Source organism: Gorilla gorilla, chromosome 6 (genome assembly GCF_029281585.2).
Source record: "Gorilla gorilla gorilla isolate KB3781 chromosome 6, NHGRI_mGorGor1-v2.1_pri, whole genome shotgun sequence".
Lineage (NCBI taxonomy): Eukaryota > Metazoa > Chordata > Mammalia > Primates > Hominidae > Gorilla > Gorilla gorilla.
The window spans coordinates 84284912-84310308 of NC_073230.2; the positions used below are offsets into that span (position 1 = coordinate 84284912).

Genomic DNA, 25397 nt, shown 5'->3' on the forward strand with positions numbered 1-25397 from the left:
TGGGATCTCTTGTACATGATAATCTCACTCTTGTACATGATAATCTCACTCTTATAAGGTTTCGTTTCTGCTTACCCTCGTTTTCTTTCCCACTCTGTTCCCTCTCCCACCAGACTGGACTCTGAAGTGGGCATGTACAGAGACGAAGAGACCCCAACATGCTTCAGGCTTTGAGTGGAGAGGACACAGCATCTGCTGGGACAGGGAACAGAGGGATGTGGAGTCCCTGAAGATGCTTTTGGACAATGGTCTGAGGTTGGGACAGTGGCAGGAGATACCATTCACCCAGGATCTCTAGGACAAGAGATCAGCCTGGCAGTTACATGTGTTTTTTTTCAAACTTGTTGCCAGGTTCGCATGGACGATGACATCAGAGATTCCGACCTTCCTGATTGGAGGGACCAGACTCCGTGGCGCCTGGAGATCAGTTGGACAACAGTATCTTCTCAGAGCTGTTCTCCACTCCTGACTTCTCCTAGACTTGAGAATTGATAACATACTCTTCTGGATCCTAGCAGTGTCCAGAAGAAGGCCATGGACAGAACGGAGACTAGGTTCCATAAGAGGGGACAGATTACAGGAAAGATCACGACCAGCCGTCAACCGCACCCCCAGAATGAGCAGAGTCCCCAGCGGAGCACCTCGGGATACCCCCTCCAGGAGGTGGTGGATGATGAAGTGTTGGGACCATCAGGTGAGGGGACTGGTGGAAGAAGAGGTGGGATAGGATTGACTAAGACGAAGGAAGGGGGCCGGGTGCGGTGGCTCACGCCTAACCCCAGCACTTTGGGAGGCCGAGGTGGGCGGATCACCTGAGGTCAGGAGTTCAAGGCCAGCCTGGCCAATATGGTGAAACCCCATCTCTACTAAAAGTATAAAAATTAGCCAAGTGGTAGTGGTGCACATCTGTAATCCCAGCTACTCAGGAGGCTGAGACAGGAGAATCACTTGAGACTGGGAGGAAGAGGTTGGAGTGAGCTGAGATCACGCTACTGCACTCCAAAAAAAAAAAAAAAAGAAGAAGGGTCAGCGGTCAGGAAGGAGAACCTGAGGAGGGTGTGTGGGAAGAATGGAGAAATTCAGGCTGGGTGGGGTGGCTCACACCTGTAATCCCAGAACTTTGGGAGGCCAAGGCAGGCGGATCACTTGAGGCCAGGAGTTTGAGACCAGCCTGGCCAACATGGTGAAACCCTGTCTCTACTAAAAGTACAAAATTGAGCTGGGCATTATGGCAGGCACCTGTAATCCCAGCTACCTGAGAGGCTGAGGCAGAAGAATAAATGGAATCCAGGAGATGGATGTTGCAGCGAGCTGAGATTGCACCACTACACTCCAGCCTGGGTGACAAAGCAAGATTCTGTGTCAAAACAAAACAAAACAAAAAAGGAGGGACTCAGAGAGCCAGGGACCAGGGAAGGACATGAAGCAGTGTTCAGAGGACAGAGAGAGAGAAGAATGGGGAGGGGAAGGAGCGGCACATGGGGTTGAGCAGAGGAGAAAATCAGAAAGATGGCTTAGAGAAGCCAGCAGTCTGCGAGTCTGGGGAGGATGGAGAGTGGTTTGGGGTTTTGGGTTGGGGTCTAAGGTGATCAGATGCAGAAGCATTACACGGTGGCCTGGTTTCTTTACTCAGCCCCTGGGGTAGATCCCAGCCCCCCATGTAGGTCCCTTGGCTGGAAAAGGAAGAGGGAGCGGTCAGATGAATCTGAGGAGGAGCCGGAGAAGGAGCTTGCCTCTGAGCCTGAGGAGACCTGGGTAGTGGAGACGCTGTGTGGGCTCAAGATGAAGCTGAAGCAACAGCGAGTGTCACCCATCCTCCCTGAGCACCACAAGGACTTCAACAGTCAGCTTGGTAGGAGGACACCCCAGAGAGCACCTCCAATCCTGTTCTTTCTAAAAAGACGAAACTTCCAATAACCACACTTTTCCAATGGGAAAGATATGCCCCCAGTGGGTGAGCTCTCCACGCAGGAGGACTCAGAAGTGATCACTCATGAGGGACACTTAGGAGACGATAGAGAACTAGGCTAGACTTGATAAAGGTTGGCGCTTGGGATGAGAAAGCTTGGTTTCGGGCCAGGTGCAGTGGCTCACGCCTGAGATCCTAGCACGTTGGGAGGCTGAGGCAAGAGGATTGCTTGAACTCAGAACTTTGAGGCTGTAGTGAGCTATGACTGCACCACTGCACTCCAGCCTGGGTGACAGAGCAAAACCCTGTGTCAAAAGAAAAACGAAGGCCGGGTGTGGTAGCTCATGCCTGCAATCCCATTACTTTGGGAGGCTGAGATGGGTGGATCACTTGAGGTCAGTTGTTCGAGACCAACCAGACCAATATAGTGAAACGTCATTTATACTAACCATACAAAAATTAGCCAGGCATGCCTGCTATCCCAGCTACTCGGGAGGCTGAGACAGGATAATCGCTTGAGCCCAGGTGGAAGAGGTTGCTTTGAGCCAAGATAGCGCCACTGCATTCCATTCTGGGTGAGAGAGTGAGACGCTGTCTCAAAAAAAAAAAAAAAAGGGCCCAGAAGTCAGGAAGGAGCACGTGAGGAGGGTGTGTGGGAAGAATGGAGGTACTGAGGCAGGGTGCAGTGGCTCACACCTGTAATCCCAGCACTTTGGGAGGCCAGGCAGGCAGATCACTTCAGGCCAGGAGTTGGAGACCAGCCTGGCCAACATGGTGAAACCCTGTCTCTTCTAGAAGCACAAAAATGAGCTGGGCGTTTTGGTGGGCACCTGTAATCCCAGCTACTTGGGAGGCTTAGGCAGGAGAATCACTGGAACCCAGAAGGCAGAGGTTGCAGTGAGCCAAGATCGCACCACTACACTCCAGCCTAGGCCACAAAGCAAGACTGTTTCTCAACAACAACAACAACAACAACAAAAAAAAAAAAAAAAAAAAAAAAAAAAAAAAAGGGACTCAGAGAGCCAGGGACCAGGGAAGGATATGAGGAAGTGTTCAGAGGACAGAGAAACGGGAGAATGGGGAGGAGAAGGAGCGGCACATGGAGCTCAGCAGAGGAGACAGACAGAAGGAAAGATGGCTTGGAGAAGCCAGCAGTCTGCGAGGCTGGGGAGGATGGAGAGTGGTTTGGGGTTTTGGGTCGGGCTCTAGTGTGATCAACTGCAGAAGCATTACACCGTGGCCTGGTTTCTTCACTCAGCCCCTGGGGTAGATCCCAGCCCCCCGCGTAGCTCCTTTTGCTGGAAAAGGAAGATGGAGTGGTGGGATGAATCTGAGGAGTCGTTGGAGGAGGAGCCACGGAAGGTGCTCGCCCCTGAGCCTGAGGAGATCTGGGTGGCGGAGATGCTGTGTGGCCTCAAGATGAAGCTGAAGCGACAGCGAGTGTCGCTCGTGCTCCCTGAGCACCACGAGGCCTTCAACAGGCTGCTTGGTAGGAGGACACCCCAGAGAGCACCTCCAATCCTGTTCTTTCCAAAAACAGGAAACTTCCAATAACCACACTTTTCCAATGGGAAAAATATGCCCCAGTGGGTGAGCTCTCCATGTGGGAGGAATGTGAAGTGATCACTCATGAGGGACACTTAGGAGATGATAAAGGATTAGGTCAACTTGATAAAGGTCAGCACTTGGGATAAGAAAGCTTGGTTTCGGGCCAGGCGCAGTGGCTCCCGCCTGAGATCCCAGCACGTTGGGAGGCTGAGGCAAGAGGATTGCTTGAACTCAGGACTTTGAGGCTGCAGTGAGCTATGACTACACCACTGCACTCCAGCCTGGGTGACAGAGCAAAACCCTGTCTCAAAAGAAAAACCAAGGCCGGGCACAGTAGCTCATGCATGTAATCCCAGCTACTCGGGAGGCTGAGACAGGAGAATCGCTTAAACCCAGGAGGCAGAGGTTGCAGTGAGCCAAGATCAGGCCACTGCATTCCAGCCTGGCCCACAGAGCAAGACTCTGTCTCAAAATAAATTAATAAATAAAAATAAAAATCAAATAAAGAAAAACAAAATCAATAAACAAAGAAAGTGGTTTCAGCTGTGCCCTCTGAAACTTAATGTCTCTTACTGACTTTTCTAAACCTAAGTGTCTCCATCCATAGTGAAGGATACCAAGGCCATGGTCACACCCTGATGTGACTGTCTCATGAGGAAATGATGGGAATTCCTTTATGACTCTGCAGTGGTCCCTCTGTCTCTGCTGCAGGGGGTCCTGGCTGATTCCCAGCTCTACATCCTGTAGATTCTCACACCCAGGGCCTCCTTCGGCCTCTTCTCAGGGGAGTCTCAGAGCAGGAGCCTCTCTCCCTTGCCCAGTGAAAGTCATTCTCCTCTCTCCCAACCACCTCACCCGCGGCCACAATCCTGAGACCTCCCCCCGGGAGGCACACTTCTCCTCGCTGCCCTGCTGCTCCCACGGAAACCCTGTCCTGCTTCTCACACTGACATCTGCTCTCTAATCACAGAGGATCCTGTCATTAAAAGATTCCTGGCCTGGGACAAAGATCTGAGGGTGTCGGACAAGGTAAGGTTGTTCTCCATGTAACTGTTCCTGTTCCAACGCATGGCTGGGGGGAGGGTGCAGCTTCCAAACCCACAGTTCTCCCTCCACCACCTCCCACCAGATGCTCCTACAGTCTTTTTTTTTTGTGAGACAGAGTCTTGCTCTGTTGCCCAGGCTGGAGGGCAGTGTCTCGATCTTGACTCACTGCAGCCGATGCCTCCCGGGTTCAAGCGATTCTCCTGCCTCAGCCTCCAAGCAGCTGGGATTACAGACATGAACCACCACGCCTGGCTAATTTTTGTGTTTTTAGTAGAAACGGGGTTTTGCCATGTTGGCCAGGTTGGTCCTGAACACCTGACCTCAGGCGATCCACCCGCCTTGGCCTCCCAAAGTGCTGAGACTATAGACGTCAGCCACTGTGCCCGACCAGCTCCCATGGTCTTGAGTCTTGGCACCCACAAATTTTTTTTTCTGAGACAGAGTCTAGCTCTGCTCCCCAGGATGGAGTGCAGTGGCATGATCATAGCTCATTGCAGCCTCTAATTCCTGGGCTCAAGCAATCTTCTTTCCTCAGCCTCCTGAGGAGCTGGGACTAGGCACATGCCACCATGCTCAACTAATTTTTGAAATGTTTGTAGAAACAGGGTCTCACTATGTTGCCCAGGTTGTTCTCGAACTGTTGGGCTCACATGATCCTCCTGTCTCCACCTCTCAAAAAGTACTGGGATCACAGGTTTGAGCCACCACTCCCGGCTATTCTTGGTCTTTTTATGATTTGTCAGCATCTCCGTCAGGATTCTGCTGGTCTCTTGCAGAGTGAATGAGTGGCCCCTGCCTCTCCTATGGGTCCTTTGGGATCTGAGCTCTGGGCCACAGTCTGGCCACAGCCCTGAAGCTCCTGGCCCCTCTACTCTCAGCTCTTCGGGACAGTTCTCTGCCTGGCACACAAAAGACCCTCCTGACACCAGCCAACCTAGACACACCCCCTCCAAAGATCCCATCGGAGCCCACCATCCTGGGAGCATCACCCAAAACCCTTCCTCTGGCTTCTCGGATTTGCATCCGACCTTCCAATACCCCTCCATCCCGCAATTTCCAAATGAGTACAGTCACCCCAACACTGAGGTCCCTTCTCTGATGGGCAGCCCCTCCCCAGACCCTCATTCCCCCTCTCCACAATCTTCCTCTTCCAAGATGTGACCTCTCCCTCTCTGTGTTCCTTTCTCTCCATCAGTATCTCCTGGCTATGGTCATAGCGTATTTCAGCCGGGCCGGCTTCCCCTCCTGGCTATACCAACGCATTCATTTCTTCTTGGCTCTGTGAGTGGTTTGCTGCCTCCTATCCGTCAATATCCAATGCCCTGGGACAGCGGGGGAAGTGGGATTCCAGCCTTTCGTTTATTCTTTCACCTATTTGTCCTCTTTACTCTGTGTACAAAAAAGAGAGGATTATACTATCATAGACTGTTGTTTCTAAACAGAAACTCAGGCTGGGCACAGTGGCATACGCCTGTAACCCCAGCACTTTGGGTGGCCAAGGCAGGCGGATCACCTGAGGTCAGCAGTTCGAGACCAGCCTGGCCAACATGGCCAAACCCCGTCTCTACTAAAACTAGAAAAATTAGCTGGGCGTGGTGGTGTGCATCTGTAATCCCAGCTACTCGGGAGGCTGAGGCAAGAGAACCCTTTGAACCCAGGAGGTGGAGGTTGCAGTAAGCTAAGGTCGAGCCACTGCACTCCAGCCTGGGTGACAGAGTGAGACTTTTTCTCAAAAAAAAAAAAAAAAAAAAAAGCCAAAAAAACAAACTCCAATGCCAGTGTACAAATAAAAGAATAAAACAAAAGGAACCATAAACCGCTCCTAAGGGGAAAAGAAAAGGAGTGGAGGAGCGGACATGCCGCTTCCTCCAGCAAGCAGACGTTTCTGGTTCTTCTCTCTCTCTCCTTCCCACATCAACCACAAACGCCATCGACCTCCTCTGGGCTCCCATGACAGAGGCCACAGTTCAGGTCCCCCTCGCATCACTCGAATCCACTGTCAAATGCTCCCCGCTGGGGTCTCCTGGAGTCTCTCCCCAAGCCAGGGGTCTTCCTAGTGCAGCCTGAACATCTTTCCAAAGCACGACAACCTCACTGCCCACCTGAACAACTTCCTTAGCTGATGCCTTTCTCTATTGAGGCCAGGGTCCACAGTGTCAATTCTACCCTCTCTACAATCTCTACAAGCACACTGGCTCGCCATCTTGGTATTTCCTGGCTCGGCTTCACTGCTCCTTCCAAATGCCCTCCACTCGACTTTGTGTTTGTGTTTTCTGTCTGGGTGTCCCACACACATGTAGCTCTGAAGGGAAGGACCCGTTCCTTGAAGTCAGTTCACCCCACAGCCTCTGTGATGCCTTCCCTCATCTTCCAACTTCTGCATGCCCGTAGCTCTCTAGTTACATCCTGGACACTGGGATTAGGTCATCTGCCTTGATTACTCCCAGTCCCATTAGACTAGATGCCTGTAGAAGGCAGGGTCCTGGCAAAATATCAATGTATTCAATTTCTTTTATTTTTTTGAGACAGACTTAGCCCTGTCCCCCAAGCTGGAGTGCAGTGGTGAGATCATAGCTCACCGCAGCCTCCATATCCTGGGCTCAAGCGATCCTCCCACCTCAGCTTCTTTATTAGCTCCGACTACAGGGCTGTGCCACCACACCTGGACAGTTTGTTTGTTTGTTTGTTTGTTTATTGAGACAGAGTCTTGCTCTGCCTCTCAGGCTGGAATGGAGTGGCCCAATCTCAACTCACTGCAACCTCCGCCTCCTGGGTTCACACAATTCTTATGCTTCAGCCTCCTGAGTAGCTAGGCCTAACGGGTGTGCCACTGCACCAGGCTGATTTTCGTATTTTTAGTAGAGATGGGGTTTCTCTGTGTTGACCAGGCTGGTCTCCAACTCCTGGTCTCAAGCGATCCACCTGCTTCAGCCTTCTAAAGTGCTGGGATTACAGGCATGAGCCACCGCGTCTGGCATATTTCTTATATTTTTAATAGAGACGAGGGTCTTGCTATGTTGCCCAGGCCCGTCTCAAACTCCTGGCCTCAAGTGATCCTCCTGCTTTGGCCTCCCAATGTGCTGGGATTCCAGGCGTAAGCCACCACTCTCGGCCACCAGTTGGGTTTTTGTCTCCATCCTGAAGGAGTGGGAGACGCCCTTGATCAGGTCTCTGTCCAGCAGAGCCCTCCTGAGGAAGGCGTGGCTCTCTGCAGGGTGGGTGCCAGTCCTGAGCTAGGGACGGTCCCTTACCTTCCTCTCTGGGAAGCTGACCTCAGCCGGAGGCCTCTCCTGGTGGTGCCCCTGAGCAGCAACCTGATTTCTGTCCTCAGCTACCTGGCCAATGACATGGAGGAGGACGACGAGGACGCCAAACAAAACATCTTCCACTTCCTGTATGGGAAGAACCGCTCTCGCATACCCTTGCTCCGTAAGCATTGGTTCCAGTTAGGCCGTTCCATGAACCCGAGGGCCAGGAAGAACCGCTCTCGCATACCCTTGCTCCGTAAGCGTCGGTTCCAGTTATGCCGTTGCATGAACCCGAGGGCCAGGAAGAACCGCTCTCAGATAGTCCTGTTCCAGAAACGTCGGTTCCACTTCTTCTGTTCCATGAGCGGCAGGGCTTGGGTTTCCCCGGAGGAGTTGGAGGAGGTGAGTGGGGCCTGGGGAGGTGGAGGAGGTGGGGAGGAATTGGGTGGGCTGGAGGCTGGATGAGGGGAGAGAGGGGTATCCTGGCGAGTCCCCGTCTTCTCAAAGGGCATTTGTTTTTCCAGATCCAGGCTTATGACCCAGAGCACTGGGTGTGGGCGCGAGATCGCGCTCGCCTTTTCTAGAGCTCCAGGGACCATGGAGGCCTGAGGTCATCGGCCTGAGAGAAGGTACATCTGCATCCTCCGGGGTAAAGGCAGAATATTGGGGTCTATTTCGGAAATCCGAAGAACCCAATTGCTTGATCTGGCTTCAAGCCTGGGCAACGTGGCGAGATCCCCTCTCTACAAAAATACAAAAATTAGCCAGGCGATGTGGGACGCATCTCTACTCCCAACTACTCAGGAGGCTGAGGCGGGAGGATCGCTGGAGCCCGGAAGGTCGGGGCTGCACGGAGCCCTGATCCTGCCACTGCACTCCGTCTGGGCGACAGAGTGAGACCCTGCCTCGAAAATAATCATAAATACTGAGTTTGGGGAGGTTCATTATGATTGACGCACTTGAGTTACTGATTTGGGTCGAGGGTTAAGTGAAGCTTTGGTTTACATCTTGTGCAGCTAACCACGTTGAGCACAGAGCATGAGACTTCATCATGAGGAGGTAGAATTAAGGATTAGGCTTCTGGACTCGTGGTTCGTGATGTTGTCACATTAGAAACACATCTAGCATGGTTACAAGTTTAGATCTTAAGTGACACAAAAGGCCCCAGCTGTGACGAAGTCCAAAGCCACATTCTCTGAGGGTGCCCTACTCCCTGGGCAGACCCACCCAAAGTCCTTGCTATGAAGCAGATCACTGGGGCTGACCTTGGGTGTATTAAGTGAGTTTTGGAGTCATGGTCACCAAAGTGTGAGTTTCACAGTTGAACACGATGGTTCAGAAGCAGGGTATAGAATGAAAGGCAGCAGATAAAATTGCATTTCTCAATTGCTCTGAACTCTAGACTTGACATGGGACGTGAATAACCTTCCTGTCTAGAGAGCTGCCTCCTTGAAGTGTGACATTGTCTCTCTCACTTCCAGAACACCGGACCCAGGGAAGATGTGGATTTTCAGCAGGAACTTTATTCCAATGCTAATGGCAGACACCAGGAAGGAGGAGAGGAACCATTTGTGCAGATCATCTAGAAGAACCTGGACCATTCTTGATGGGGCTGAATACAGTGATCACGTTGTCCTCCTAGGAGCAGGGGTGGGGGGAGGGGGGTGGGGTCCTTCTAGGAGTCCTTGGAGAAAAGTAAGAAACCAGGAGTGTTTCCAGTTCCACCTTTCCTGCGGCACCACCACCCTTTTTATATTGCTGAATTCCAACCTCCCTGGGGCGGAACCTGGAGGTCCTGTTTCTTACGGACTTGGTTGCCACAGTCCAGGAGCATTTGAATGCACAACGCAGGGGCTCAGATTGGCACAGAATTCTTTTGTGAAATATCAGTGCCACAGAGTGTAACAGATAGCTTCATGCACACTCTGCATTTTATTGGTTTGTTTGGAAAATGTTGGCCATTGAATTCTTCATAGATTTATTTCAAATAGCTTGGAAATTGTTGTACTTTTGAAAACATGCTGTTCCTGTAGTTTTTTGATGAGAGTTATAGTTGTTATATATACATAAAGATAATTTTCTTATCATTTTTAAGAGACAATTCTTTTTATCCTAAATATTTTATTATCTTTAAATTTTTTTCTGTATTATTATATGTGCTCCTGAAGCGAGCACTCTTTTTATCTATGATACTTCCATAATAATCTCTTCTATTTATAGCTATTGGTAGTTCCCCACCAGAAAAAAACATAATTCTGGTGATAGAAATTTTTATTTGCTGTTTAGGTTTGTGACTGAATTGTGAGAATTCAGTTGTGATTTTTAACACGTCTCAGATATATATACTAACACGTCTAATATATACTATCTATTTTATTGGTTTATTTTGAAAAACATGGGTATAGAATTATTTAAATATTATTTTATTTATTAAAATATTTATTAAATATATTTATTTATTAAAATATTTATTAAATATATTTATTTATTAAAATATTATTATTACTTTAAATATTATTTTAAATATTTTGGAAATACTGGTATTTTTGAATAGATGCTGTTTCTATAAAGCTGTGTGATGGGTGTTATAACTGCTATATACACATACATATAATTTTGTTTTCCTTTTTAAGAGAGGATTCTTTTCATCCTAAATCTTTTACCTTTCAATCTTTGTATCTATTATTACACGTGCTGCTGAAGGGAGCATGATTTTTATCTATGATACTTAGTTAACATATATATTACATTTATAGCTATGTAGTAGTTCCCCTAAATTCTTGTAAAAATAAATTTTTGATATTTCATGTATGTTTGAAATGTGAGAATTCAGATGTAATTTTTTACCTTGTTTTGGCATGTTTGTATGTTACTTTAAAGAGGATGTGTGTTCTAAAGGAGGACATGAGCTGTGTGTTTTCAAGAGGACAATAGAGTGCGTCTCTTGGGGAAACATAATAAAAATGAACTTTTCTCACCTTCACAGAAATTGTGATCATATTGGTCTGGATTGATTATTTGCTGCCCAGTGATATTTTTCCTTAATGGGGTTGTGGTTATTTGAACATATTTATTAGCTCTGGAAGATAATCCTGTGCTGTTTTTTATGTAGAAAAAAACATAAGGCTGGGTGCAGTGCTCACACCTACAATCCCTGCAGTTTTGGAGGTCATGGCGGGAGGATCACCTGAGGCCAGGAGTTTGAGGCCAGCCTCAGCAACATAGCAACTACATCTATTTTTAATTTTTATTTTTTAAAGAAAAACAATAGAAGAGAATGCTCAAACTACAGGGTTTTTTTGTTTGTTTGTTTGTTTATTTGTTTGTTTTGGAGACAGAGTCTTGCTCTGTCTCCCAGGCTGGAGTGCAGTGGCACAACCTCGGCTCCCTGCAACTTTCACTTCTGGGTTCAAACAAATTCTCCTGCCTCAGCCTCCCAAGCAGCTGGGACTACAGGCACCCGTCTGTACGTCCGACTAACATTTGTAAAAATAGTAGAGACAAGGTTTCACCATGTTGGCCAGGCTGGTCCCGAATTCCTGACTTCAAGTGATCCACCCACCTCGGCCTCCCAAAGTGCTGGGATTACAGGCATGAGCTACTGCGCCCAGATGCCAAGCTAGAGTTTTAAGGCAGGAAATGAGAGAAAGATATTGAGAGAGGAAAACCAGGTGGTAAGAAAACTCTAAAGGTGGCCGGGCGTGGTGGCTCACGCCCATGATCCCAGCAGGAGTTTGAGACCAGCCTGGCCAACATGGTGAAACCCTGTCTCTACTAAAAATACAAAAATTAGGCAGGCGTGGTGGTGCACGCCTATAATCCCAGCTATTTGGGAGGCTGAGGCAGGAGAATCACTAGCAGAGATTGTGTCTCCTCACCCCCTCTCAAAAAAAAAAAAAAAAAGAAAGAAAGTTCCTGCAGCAGTTAAAGCTGTGAAAGACAGGCACTCTGCCATGCAATTCTTTGTGATTTTTCTTTCTTCTTTTTGGAGCTGGGGTCTTGTGCTGTCACCCAGACTGGGGTGCAGTGGTGTGGTCATAGCTCACTGCGTCCTCAGACTCAAGCTCAAGCGATCCTCTTACCTTGCCTTTCAAATTGCTGGGATTATAAGCATGAGCCACTGCATCTGGCCTGTGTGACACAATTCTGTTTTTTGTCTTTTTTTTTTTTTTGCGGGGGATGGAGTCTCGCTCTGTCACCCAGGCTGGAGTGCGGTGGCGCGATCTTGGCTCAATGCAAGCTCCGCCTCCTGGGTTCACGCCATTCTCCTGCCTCAGCCTCCCGAGTAGCTGGGACTACAGGCGCCCGCCACCATGCCTGGCTAATTTTTTGTATTTTTAGTAGAGACGGGGTTTCACTGTGTTAGCCAGGATGGTCTTGATCTCCTGACCTCGTGATCTGCCTGCCTTGGCCTCCCAAAGTGCTAGGATTACAGGCGTGAGCCACTGCGCCCAGCCTATGTGATGCAATTCTGATGTCAACTCCCTGATGTTACCTCAAATGCCACAGGTTAAGGCCACCAGCCCCCACTAGGCTGCCATCGCTTTAGACACACCTGCAGGCTTGGGTGTCCTCAGACCACATACACTTCTCACCAACTGGCTGCAAATGTGGAGGTTCCCACCATGCCCTCAAGTTTGATAACTCACTAAAACAATTCACAGAATGCAGAAAAGCATGATAGTTTCTCTTTTTTTTTTTGAGACGGAGTCTTGCTCTGTCGCCCAGGCTGGAGTACAGTGGCCACCATGCTTGGCTAATTTTTGTATTTGTATTAGAGACGGGGTTTCATCATGTTGGCCAGGCTGGTCTTGAACTCCTGACCTCAGGTGATCCACCCGCCTTGGCATCCCAAAATGCTGGGATTATAGGCATAGCCACCATGCCCGGTCGACTTCTAGAGTTTCAATAACAGAGATGTGATTCAAGAAGGGAGACATGTTTTGTAGATGGCAGGAGCTTCATGAAAAGAAGCCAATGAAGGGCAGGACGTGTAGCTGTCTACCTACAGGAAACCAGCCAGGAGCCTCCCCACAGGGACTTCAGCACAGACGGCCGGGAAAATCTGCATTAACCTGAGCTCTGGACCTAAGAGAGGACAAGGCCTTGACCATTTCTACAGACTCACAAGATGCAATCTCTGTGGTCCATGCCCGTGGCGTGATCTGGGAAACAGGGGGCCTTCTAAATGCCAACAACAAGGAAATCAAATGTGCAACAAACAGAAATACCGGCATTGACGTGGGCCATGGAGAGGCCTGAACAGATGACTGCAGTTCACTGCTAAGGTCATCAAAGGGGTGACTCTGAAATAATAAATTTCAGATGCCACGGCCAAAATAGCTGCATGAGGTGGGGAAATCCTCCACATGTCTCTGCTTCCTTCAGTACCTGTTTATGAAATAAGCCGAGGTACTTCCCTGGGGAATTTCCTTTCTCTTTCTTTCTTTCGAGATGGAGTCTTGCTCTGTCGCCCAGGCTAGAGTGCAGTGGTGCAATCTCGGCTCAATGTAACCTCTCCCTCCTGGGTTTTAGCAATTCTCCTGCATCAGACTTCTGAGTAGCTGAGATTACAGGTGCATGCCACCATGCCCAGCTAATATTTGTATTTTTAGTAGAGACAGGGTTTCACCATCTAGGCCAGGCTGGTCTTGAACTCCTGACCTCGTGATCCACCCATCTTGGCCTCCCAAAGTGCTGGGATTACAGGTGTGAGCCATCACGCCCGGACTTTTTTTTTATTTTTTGGGACGACGTTTCACTCTTGTTGCCCACGCTGGAGTGCAATGGCACCATCTCAGCTCACTGCCACCTCCTCCTCCCAGGTTCAAGCGATTATCCTGCCTCAGCCTCTCGAGTAGCTGGGATTACAGGCACCCAACACCAAACCCAGCTAACTTATTGTATTTTTAGTAGAGATGGGATGTCACCATGTTGGCCAGGATGGTCTTGAACCCCTGACCTCTAATGATCCACCTGAATTGGTTTCCCAAAATGTTGGGATTACAGGCACAAGCCACTGCGCCCAGCGCCTCCCATACCTCTTTTGGCCAAGGCAGCACAATTCAGAAGAATCTTGCCAGGGAAGACTGGTAAATGGACGTCAACGTGATGCCTATGGCTCCAGGTGGATTTAGATACCTCCCGGTGCTTATTGATATCTTTACCAGTTGCACGGGGGCTTTTCCATGCCAGACTGAAAACGCAGGAGATCAATGATCAACCTTCAACTATTTACTAGCAGAACACTGAGGGGACTGTGCGGTCACCAATACCTCCTAGTGCACTTGGATAAACACCTCCCAGGAAATAGAGATGAATAGAAAGGACATAGTCAAACAAGCAGAATGGCTGCATTCCTTCAACCAGAAGGGCCATTAGTCTGTTTTCACACTGCTATAAAGAACTATGAGAAACTGGGTAATTTATGAAGAAAAGAGGTTTAATTGACTCACAGTTCTGCAGGCTGTACAGGAAGCATGGCTGGGGAGGCCTCAGGAAACTGACAATCACGGCAGAAGGCGAAGGGGAAGCAGGCATGTCTGGCCATGTTGGAGCAGGAGAGACAGAGAGAGTGAAGTGGGAGGGCTGCACGCTTTGAAACAACCAGATCCCACAAGCGCTCACTCAATATCACGAGAACAGCAAGGGGGAAGTCGGCCCCCATGAGCCAATCACCTCCCACCAGGTCCCTCCCACAACACTGGGAATTACAATTTGACATGAGATTTGGGTGTGGATACAGAGCTGAACCATGTCAAGGGTAGTTCAACCGCTGAGACTGATTGATTGATTGATTGACTGAGATGGAGTCCTGCTCTGTTACCTAGGCTGGAGTGCAGTGGCACAATCTCGGCTCACTGCAACCTCCGCCTCCCGGGTTCAAGCGATTCTCCTGCCTCAGCCTCCCGAGTAGCTGGGACTACAGCACATGCCACCATTCCTAGCTAATTTTTCTATTTTTAGTAGAGACAGGGCTTCACCATGTTTGCCAGGCTGGTCTTGAACTCCTGACCTTGTGATCACCCTGCCTCGGCTTTTCTTTTGCTGGAATTATAGGCGTGAGCCACTGCACCCGGCCAACAACTGAGATTTAGAAGGCAGTCGAGTCCACTATACTGCACCTCACCTGGTTTCTTCCTCTGTTGGGGCCCCTCGTGGCCACTGTTCTGTTACTTTTTGGTCCTATTTATTTAAATGGATGGTGAGCTGTTTGTCCTCCAGGCTCCAACACTTCCACCTTCAGCTTGTATTACAACAATACCAGCCTTTCAACCTACTCCGGGTGACCCCAGAACTCATTTGAACTCAGAAGCCCAAGAGTTTCATTCCTTTCACTTTAGGGGACTCAGTGCCCTGCTCAGCATGAAGTCGAAGCAGAAGCATGACCTCCATCCCTAATCCCTCAAGAATGAGGAGTGGAAGGTGTTGGCAGGAGGGTGGCGCTGAGGTTTGTAGATCTGTAACTGCATCAGACCAAATCTGGTTCAACTTTTTTTTTTTTTGATGGAGTTTCACTCTTGTCACCCAGGCTGGAGTGCAATGGTATGAACTCAGCTCACTGCAACCTCCACCTCCTAGGTTCAAGTGATTCTGCTGCCTCAGCCTCCAGATAGCTGGGATTATAAGGGTGCACCACCACACCTGGCTAATATTTATATTTTTAGTAGAGACGGGGTTTTACCATTTTGGCCAGGCTGGTCTTGAAGTCCTGACCTCCACCTGCCTTGGCCTCCCAAAGTGCTGGGATTACAGGCGTGAGTCACTGCACCCGGCTCAGTTCAACTTTTATGTAATGAGGTTGTCAGTTGTTTTTGAATTGCCATGGACCCACAGGTTGAAGGGCATGTACCCTGTGCATGCCCAGGTTAACCAAGCATGCAACCACGGAGTGGAAACTAAAAGCTCGGCCTGAAGAGCTGAGACTGATTTAAGAACTGGACACTCCATGGCAGGAGCCAGGATCCAATCAGATTGAGTTTTGGTGTCACCCCATGGCAGGATCCAGTCAGATCACACCTCCCAGCATTACTTTATTGCAAGATCCAATCAAATCACAACTCATTACCCTATGCTTATAAAACCTGACATAGCCCCCAGCTGGGTAAGGGAGATTTGAGTATTTCTTCCTGTGTTCTTGCTAGCTGACTTACAAAAAAGCTTTAAAAAAAAGGCCACGCGTGGTGGCTCATGCCTGTAATCCCAGCACTTTGGGAGGCTGAGGCAGGCAGATCACTTGAGGTCAGGGGTGCAAGACCAGCCTGGCCAACATGGTGAAACCCTATCTCTACTAAAAATACAAAAATTAGCTGGTCATGGTGACACATACCTATAATCCCAGCTACTTGGGAGACTGAGGCAGGAGAATCACTTGAACCCAGGAGGTAGAGGTTGCAGTGAGCCAAGATCACACCACTGCACTCCAGCCTGGGCAACAGAGTGAGAAGACTCTGTCTAAAAAAAGAACGGTTAAAATTAGCACCAAATACTTTACGAGTAAAAGAAGTTTTTAGCTGCATACATTTAAGTAACTTTTTAGATTGTAAAAAATACACATACAAAATGGAAAGGAACAAAGAAGAGAGCAAAAAGTGCATGAGATCTCACATCCAAGGATAACCGCTGAGAACATGAAAGTGCTGACTCTTCCAGCCTTTATACTATACACATTTAGGCTGTTGTTTTGTTTTTATAAAACCGTAATCATATAATACAGATAGTTTTATAATCTGGTTTTTAAACACAACAATTACATAACATTTAGCTGTTTCTTTTGCATTCAGATTCATAAGGGTTCCAGTAACTCATTTATCAGAAAACCAAGAGAAATAGTCTCATTAAAATATAAGTACATAAGGCAGGCATGGTGGCTCACGCCTATAATCCCAGCACTTTGAGAGGCCGAGGTGGGCGGATCACCTGAGGTCAGGAATTCGAGACCAGCCTGGCCAGCCTGGACAACATGGTGAAACCCCGCCTCTGCTAAAAATACAAAAATGAGCCAGGTGTGGTGGTGCGCGCCTGTAATCCCAGCTATTCAGAAGGCTGAGGCAGGTGAATCGCTTAAACTCGGGAGGTGGAGGTTGCAGTGAATCGAGATTGTGCCACTGCGCTCCAGCCAGGGCGCCAAAGTGAGACTCCATCTCAAAAAAAGATAAAAATAAAAAATAAAAATAAAATATGTATATATATTTTTCCAGACAGGGTCTTACTCTGTCTCCCAGTCTGAAATACAGTGGCGCAATCATAGCTCACTGCAGCCTCAAGTTTCTGGGCTCAAGTGAATCTCCCACTTCAGCTTCCCAAGTAGCTGGAACTACAGGTGGATGCCACCATGCCCAGTCAATTTTTTTTTTTAATTTTTCATAGAAACAGAGTCTCACTATGTTGCCCAGTCCTAATAAACACTATGTGATGAAAAGAAAAAAGTAAATCACCCTAAAGTTAAGTCTTTAATGTTAAGTCTTTAACGAGAAATGCAAATAAAGCATTTCTCAATAGATTATGGGAAGAGAATCAACTGAAGAATAAACATCTTTAGTAAATCTTTTGCTCATGTGCATTAACCAATACTCTTGAAAACCAGGATTAATTTACTGTACCTTCTTAATATTCCTTTGAAATTCCTTATGGCGCACAGGTAGTGTAGAAAATAACTGCTTCAAGCTGACTGTGGTCCCTCTGGGGTGAGGGTAGGGGGTTTTCTGGATGATTTTCCCATCGTGATCAAACACCAGTCGAGTCCCAACCTTCGCCGATGCGTGGCAGGTAGAAATGGTGACATCGCTGTGAGAGAATACCAGGCGTGCTGTGTTCAGTGAGAGACCCGTGATGTTGAGCATTGACTATGCTTTTCTTCACTTGCTTTTCTCTCAAAACTTTCTTAAAAAGCTGATGATCCCTCTGAGATAACCAAGATCTAAACGGTTGAGGAGCCATCATAAAATCTAAGGTTTGGCATCTAAAAGACAGTGAGACAGAGAGCACTAAACATGCTTTGTTTTGATAAAAGCTTTGATTTCATTTTTCAGGTTGAATTGCAAAACCATAAATGATCTCAAGGTTTATTTATTCACAAATAGAGATTTGTTTTGTTATTACTCTTCAAATAAAATTGTTTTAAAGAATTTTTTAAAGAACTAAAAAATTTTTTTTTAATTTTTAAAGAATCCAGGGGGAAGGAGTTGAGAGCACCGCGGCTGCCTGGCTTCCCTGAGTCCCGGCTGCTGGGAACGGGCGCGGGGGTGAATAGTAAGTGGCAGCACTGTGGAATGGGGAACAGATGGAAGAATGAGCAGCTGGGAGGGACACTCTTGCAAAAACCCAGGCAAGAGACAATAAAGACCTCTGTCATAGGGATGGTGAGAAGATGAACTAGAGACATTTAGAAATAAGAACCAATGTTGGCTAAGCTGGTCTCAAACTGTTGATCTCCCTCTCCCTCTCCCTCTCCCTCTCCCTCTCCCTCTCCCCACGGTCTCCCTCTCCCTCTCTTTCCACGGTCTCCCTCTGATGCCGAGCCGAAGCTGGACGGTACTGCTGCCATCTCAGCTCACTGCAACCTCCCTGCCTGATTCTCCTGCCTCAGCCTGCCCAGTGCCTGCAATTGCAGGCGCGCGCCGCCACGCCTGACCGGTTTTCGTATTTTTTTGGTGGAGACGGGGTTTCGCTGTGTTGGCCGGGCTGGTCTCCAGCTCCTAACCGCGAGTGATCTGCCAGCCTCGGCCTCCCGAGGTGCCGGGATTGCAGACGGAGTCTCGTTAACTCAGTGCTCAATGGCGCCCAGGCTGGAGTGCAGTGGCGTGATCTCGGCTCGCTACAACTACCTCCCAGCCGCCTGCCTTGGCCTCCCAAAGTGCCGAGATTGCAGCCTCTGCCTGGCCGCCACCCCGTCTGGAAGTGAGGAGTGTCTCCGCCTGGCCGCCCATCGTCTGGGATGTGAGGAGCCCCTCTGCCTGGCTGCCCAGTCTGGAAAGTGAGGAGCGTCTCTGCCCGGCTGCCATCCCATCTAGGAAGTGAGGAGTGCCTCTTCCCGGCCGCCATCACATCTGGGAAGTGAGGAGCGTCTCTGCCCGGCCGCCCATCGTCTGAGATGTGGGGAGCACTTCTGCCCTGCCGCCCCGTCCGGGATGTGAGGAGCGTCTCTGCCCGGCCGCCCCGTCTGAGAAGTGAGGAGACCCTCTGCCTGGCAACCGCCCCGTCTGAGAAGTGAGCGGCCCCTCCGCCCGGCAGCCGCCCCGTCTGAGAAGTGAGGAGCCCCTCCGCCCAGCAGCCACCCCGTCTGGGAAGTGAGGAGCGTCTCCGCCCAGCAGCCACCTCGTCCGGGAGGGAGGTGGGGGGGGTCAGCCCCCCGCCCGGCCAGCCGCCCCGTCTGGGAGGGAGGTGGGGGGGGTCAGCCCCCCGCCCGGCCAGCCACCCCGTCTGGGAGGGAGGTGGGGGGGTCAGCCCTCCCGCCCGGCCAGCCGCCCCGTCCGGGAGGGAGGTGGGGGGGGTCAGCCCCCCGTCCGGCCAGCCGCCCCGTCCGGGAGGTGAGGGGCGCCTCTGCCCGGCCGCCCCTACTGGGAAGTGAGGAACCCCTCTGCCTGGCCAGCCGCCCCATCCCGGAGGGAGGTGGGGGGGGTCAGCCCCCCGCCCGGCCAGCCGCCCCGTCCGGGAGGGAGGTGGGGGGGGTCAGCCCCCCGTCCGGCCAGCCGCCCCGTCCGGGAGGTGAGGGGCGCCTCTGCCCGGCCGCCCCTACTGGGAAGTGAGGAACCCCTCTGCCCGGCCAGCCGCCCCATCCCGGAGGGAGGTGGGGGGGGTCAGCCCCCCGCCCGGCCAGCCGCCCCGTCCGGGAGGTGAGGGGCGCCTCTGCCCGGCCGCCCCTACTGGAAGGTGAGGAGCCCCTCTGCCCGGCCACCACCCCGTCTGGGAGGTGTACCCAGCAGCTCATTGAGAGCAGGCCATGAAGACAATGGCGGTTTTGTGGAATAGAAAGGGGAGAAATGTGGGGAAAAGATTGAGGAATCCGGGCCGGGCGCGGTGGCTCACGCCTGTAATCCCAGCACTTTGGGAGGCCGAGGCGGGCGGATCACGAGGTCAGGAGATCGAGACCATCCTGGCTAACATGGTGAAACCCCGTCTCTACTAAAAATACAAAAAATTAGCCGGGCGTGGTAGTGGGCGCCTGTAGTCCCAGCTACTAGGGAGGCTGAGGCAGGAGAATGGCGTGAACCCGGGAGGTGGAGTTTGCAGTGAGCCGAGATCGCGCCACTGCACTCCAGCCTGGGCGACAAAGCAAGACTCCGTCTCAAAAAAAAAAAAAAAAAAAAAAAAAAAAAAAAAAAAAAAAAAAAAAAAAAAAAAAAAAAGATTGAGGAATCGGATGGTTGCCGTGTCTGTGTAGAAAGAAGTAGACATGGGAGACTTCATTTTGTTCTGTACTAAGAAAAATTCTTCTGCCTTGGGATCCTGTTGATCTGTGACCTTACCCCCAACCCTGTGCTCTCTGAAACATGTGCTGTATCCACTCAGGGTTGAATGGATTAAGGGCGGTGCAAGATGTGCTTTGTTAACCAGATGCTTGAAGGCAGCATGCTCGTTAAGAGTCATCACCACTCCCTAATCTCAAGTACCCAGGGACACAAACACTGCGGAAGGCCGCAAGGTCCTCTGCCTAGGAAAACCAGAGAACTTTGTTCACTTGTTTATCTGCTGACCTTCCCTCCACTATTGTCCTGTGACCCTGCCAAATCCCCCTCTGCAAGAAACACCCAAGAATGATCAATAAAAAATTAAAAAAAAAAAAAAAGAATCCAAAAGACATTATAATTAAAATGTATATGTAGGGCAGGGTGTGGTGGCTCATGCCTGTAATTCCAGCACTTTGGGAGGCCAAGGAGCGTAGATCACTCGAGGCCTGGAGTTCCAGACCAGCCTGGGCAACATGGTAAAACCCCATCTCTACTAAAAATACAAAAATTAGCCAGGAGTGGTGGTGCACGCTATAGTCCCAGCTCTTCAGGAGGCTGAGGCACGAGAATCACTTGAACCTGGGAGGCAGAGATTGCAGTGAGCTGAGACTGTGCCACTGCACTCCAGCCTGGGTGACAGAGTGAGACTCTGTCTAAAGAAAAAAAAAAAAAAAAAAATATATATATATATATATATATACACACACACACACACACACACATATGTATATATATACACACACATATATATATGTGTATATATAGTTAAATATAATTATAAAATTTAGTATCTGTGCTATAATTAAATAGTGCTTTGGTGAAATGTTTCCCTAAAATTTGATGATGAAAAGCAATGGTAACTATCATTTATTACCTATATGTTATCTTAAAATTGAGAAGTTACTGTTCTAATAAGGGTAACCTTTTTTTTAACAATACTATTTGCTTCATTTCATTCATTTATTTCCCACATTTCAGAAGTACTAGGACTTAGATTGGCAGTGAGACAAAACAGAATTCAGAAGCTAGAAGCTGAGATACCGAGATAGAAAATTGTAAATAATAACGATTCCAATTAACTTTCTGAGAGGTTTTTCTAAGGGGTCAAGTGAATGGATAAAAACATTGTATCACCTCAGTGCACACAGTGAGCTCAGAGCTTCCCCCTGAAAGCCGAAAGTTTCAACCTCACTTAGGTCGGCAAACTCTTGAATCTTACATGTGTGATGTTTCAGAGCTGAAAGACTGTAAAGTAAGGACTAAGATACCTCAAGTGCTAAAACAACGGATATACATGATATCTAGTAACTGGCTTAAAAAACTGTTTTTGCCTTTCCCAAGACAGTGTTACTCAAAATTCTGAGACATGTGGCCCAATTATTTTATAATAGGATTAGAAAAAGTCAACTTACTTAAGCCTTCAAAGTTTTCTTCTTCTACCCCACATCCATTGTCTGAAACTTCAATGAGATCCACTCCATAGTCCTTAAGCTTTAGATCTAGAAAGTTTAAATATTTATGTATTTATTAAAAATGGACCCATGCTAGAATGGCATGAACCCGGGGGGCGGAGCTTGCAGTGAGCCGAGATCGCGCCACTGCACTCCAGCCTGGGAGACAGTGAGACTCCATCTCAAAAAGAAAAAAAAAAAAAAAATGGACCCATGCTATAAGCTTTTATATTGATATTATTTATAACATACGCAAATTGAAGAGTCATAACTATACCTTTAGTTAAACGTATGAGTATCATTTTGTATATTTCATTTTTATAAAGCCCTTTCTGGCCATTTACTAGCCCAGATTAAATAGTTTAGCTTTTTCTTTCCTCTTTTTTTTTTTGTCCGTAAGCTAGTCAAATGAAGCAGTTGGAGTGGAGAAGGAACAAAAAAATCTGTAACTGGTTGTGATCAATTAGTGGTTAACACCGTTGCACTTTGACCAGTCTTTTCTTTTGAAAGAAATAATTTTAACATACCCAGTAAGGAGAAAGGGGGGCAGGCGCGGTTGTTCATGCCTGTAATCCCAGCACTTTGGGAGGCCAAAGTGAGCAGATCACCTGAGGTCAGGAGTTCCAGACTAGCCTGACCAACGTGGAGAAACCCTGTCTCTACTAAAAATACAAAATTAGCCAGGTGTGGTGGTGCCTGCCTGTAATCCCAGCTGCTCGTAAGGCTGAGGCAGAATTGCTTGAACCCGGGAGGCGGAGGTTGTGGTGAGCCGAGATCGTGCCGTTGCACTATAGCCTGGGCAACAAGAGCGAAACTCCATCTCAAAAAAAAAAAAAAAAAGACAACTGGTTCTGGAATCAGACTTCCTGGATCCTATTTTATTAGCTTTATAATCTCAAAAAAAGGAAATTTCCTGTTCCTTAATTTCCTCATCTGTAAAATGAAGATAATAAGTTCTATCTCATAAAGTAACTCAGCAGATTAATAATTTTTTAGGTTTATTTTATTTTGTTATTTTCTTTTTTTTTTCTTGTTTTTTTTTTTGAGATGGAGTTTTGCTCTTGTCACCGAGGCTGGAATGCAGTGGCATGATCTGATCTTGGCTCACTGCAACCTCCACCTCCGAGGTTCAAGCAATTCTCCTCCCTCAGCCTCCCGAGGAGCTGAGATTACAGCCATGCACCATCACATCTGGCTAATTTTTGTATTTTTAGTAGAGACAGGGTTTTACCATGTTAGTTAGGCTGGTCTTGAACTCCTGACCTCAAATGATCAGCCCTGCTCTGCCTACCAAAGTGCTGGGATTATAGATGTGAGCCACTACTCCACGCCTATTTTATTTTATTTTATTGAGACAGAGTCTTGCTCTGTCCCAGGCTGGTGTGCGGTGGCACGATCTCGGCTCACTGCAACCTCTGCCTCCCGGGTTCAAGCAATTCTCATGCCTCAGCCTCCCAAGTAGCTGGGATTACGGGCTTCTGCCACCAGGTCCGGCTAATTTTTATATTTTTAGTAGAGGCAGAGTTTCACCATTTTGGACAGGCTGGTCTCAAACTGCTGACCTCAGGTATCCACCCACCTTGGCCTCCCAAAGTGCTGGGATTACAGGTGTGAGCCACCACACCCGGCCTGCTTTATTTTTTTAATAGAGATGAGGTCTCACCATGTTGGCCAGGTTGGTCTTGAACTCTGGCCTCAAGCAATCCCTCCACCTTGGCCTCTCAAAGGGCTAGGATTACAGGCGTGAAACACCACGCCCAGCTATTCTGCAAATTAAATGAGATATTTCTGTGCAATTCTTAGCATAACACCTGCCTGGCACACCATAAGAACACAATAAAAGCTGTTGTTATTATTATTACTACCTAGCTAAGTACTAGGCACATAATAGGTGCTAACTTTAACTTAAAAATAATAATTTATTACTACATCAACACTTGATAGTCTTATTTCAATAACAAATGTTTCTTGACTACAACAACACACACTAATCATTTCTTGTGGCTTAAAACTCTCCCAAACTTACCAATATTAGTGGCACCAGCATCCAGACTGTTTTCTACTAACTCCTTCACTGCAGTGCTTAGACTCAGTACCACCGGCCCAGAGCAAATCTGATGGACTGACTTCCGATCAATAGGTTTGATGGCCTTAGCAGGTTCGGTACTAAAGAAATGTTACAAGAAACAAAGCAAGTATTCAGCTATATATTTTCATCCTGATTTTAACTGCGGGAAATGACTCAACACTGTAAATAGTTTATGGGTCTAATCTGTTCATTTACTATATTAACAAATACATTTATTATATCCAGAAATGGAAACACTGTTTTACAATCCTTAAACACGTACCCAAAATACTTCTGGATAGACACTTCAAATTCAACAGATCCTTACTATCTAGGATCCACATGGAGAAAACATACATTGTATGTCTCAAATTACCAAAATCTTTGGCAACAATGGTGTCTTCTTTCTTGAAAACTGAAAGCATGGCCTGGTGGGGTGGCTCATGCCTGTAATCGGCTAATTTTTGTATTTTTTTTTAGTAGAGATGGGGTTTCACCACGTCGGCCAGGCTGGTCTTGAACTCCTGACCTCAAGTGATCCACCCGCCTCGGCCTCCCAAAGTGCTGGGATTACAGGCATGAGCCACTGCACCCGGCCCACCTGGATAACTTCTAAAAATATTTTATAGAGATTAGATGTTGGTATGTTTTATTTTGTTTTGCTTTTTTTGAGACAGAGCCTCGCTCTGTCATCCAGGCTGGAGTGCAGTGGTGTGATCTCAGCTCACTGCAACCTCCGCCTCCAGGGTTCAAGCAATTCTCCTGCCTCAGCCTCCCAAGTAGCTGAAATTACAGGCGCCCATCACCATGCCTGGCTAATTTTTGTATTTTTAGTAGAGATGGCGTTTCACCATGCTGGCCAGGCTGGTCTCGAACTCCTGACCTCAAGTGATCCGCCTGCCTTGGCCTCCCAAAGTGCTGGGATTACAGACGTGAGCCGCCACACCTGTCTGAACCTAGATTCTGTTCTTGCAGTGTGAAGTTCCTGAATGTTGGGAGCAGAGGTGCGATGTGATCAGGTTTAGAACCTGGTCCTGGCTGGGTGCAGTGGCTGACACCTGTAATCCCAGCACTTTGGGAGGCCGAGGTGGGTGGATCACCCGAGGTCAGGAGTTTGAGACCAGCCTGGTCAACATGGTGAAACCCCGTCTACTAAAAATACAAAAAAATTAGCCAGGCACGGTGGCGCACGTTTATAGTCTCAGCTACCTGGGAGGCTGAAGCAGGAGAATCGTTTGAACCTGAAGCTGGAGGTTGCAGTGAGCCGAGATCACACCACTGCACTCCAGCCTAGGCAACAGAGTGAGACTCTATCTTAAAAAAAAAAAAAAAGAACAAAGAACCTGGTCCCTCTGGATAGAGAGGGGAATGGGCGACGGGCAGGAGTGGACATGGAGAGTTCAGCTAGAGAGGAGCCACGGACATCCCAGCGGGAGACCAAGGTGGCTCTTGCTTGGGGATTGCAGGGATCATGGAGAGAAATGGGTGGCTTAGACACTCCAGGGAGGTAAAGCGATCGCTGGAAGTGAGAACGAGGGAGGGGTGCTTCCTGGCTGCCTGTGCCCACCTGCTGCCATCCGAATTCCTTTGATGTTTGGCCTGCTGAGTCATCTGCAAGTCATTACCCCGCAACAGTTGCTGTTTTTCCTTTTTAACAATGCATTTGTTTCGAACCAT

General features: G+C 48.4%; 2 protein-coding genes across 2 annotated transcripts; one reads left to right on the forward strand and one right to left on the reverse strand.

Moving 5' to 3' along the window:
- The first annotated feature begins 373 nt into the window (after positions 1–373).
- LOC101132319 (speedy protein E2-like) lies at positions 374–9365 on the forward strand. Its single transcript, XM_031006388.3, has 8 exons — positions 374–694; positions 1634–1852; positions 3168–3398; positions 4428–4486; positions 5700–5785; positions 7836–8154; positions 8277–8381; positions 9234–9365. Exons 1-7 carry the CDS (start codon positions 535–537, stop codon positions 8334–8336), a joined length of 1134 nt encoding a protein of 377 aa, XP_030862248.2. The 5' UTR covers positions 374–534; the 3' UTR covers positions 8337–8381; positions 9234–9365.
- LOC101127139 (putative postmeiotic segregation increased 2-like protein 1) lies at positions 9256–25397 on the reverse strand. Its single transcript, XM_063708060.1, has 7 exons — positions 25288–25397; positions 23679–23818; positions 21614–21700; positions 21336–21438; positions 17355–17538; positions 14208–14294; positions 9256–9436 (listed from the first exon to the last, which is right to left on the reverse strand). The coding sequence occupies exons 1-6, from the start codon at positions 25395–25397 to the stop codon at positions 14262–14264; spliced, it is 657 nt and encodes a 218-aa protein (XP_063564130.1). The 3' UTR covers positions 9256–9436; positions 14208–14261.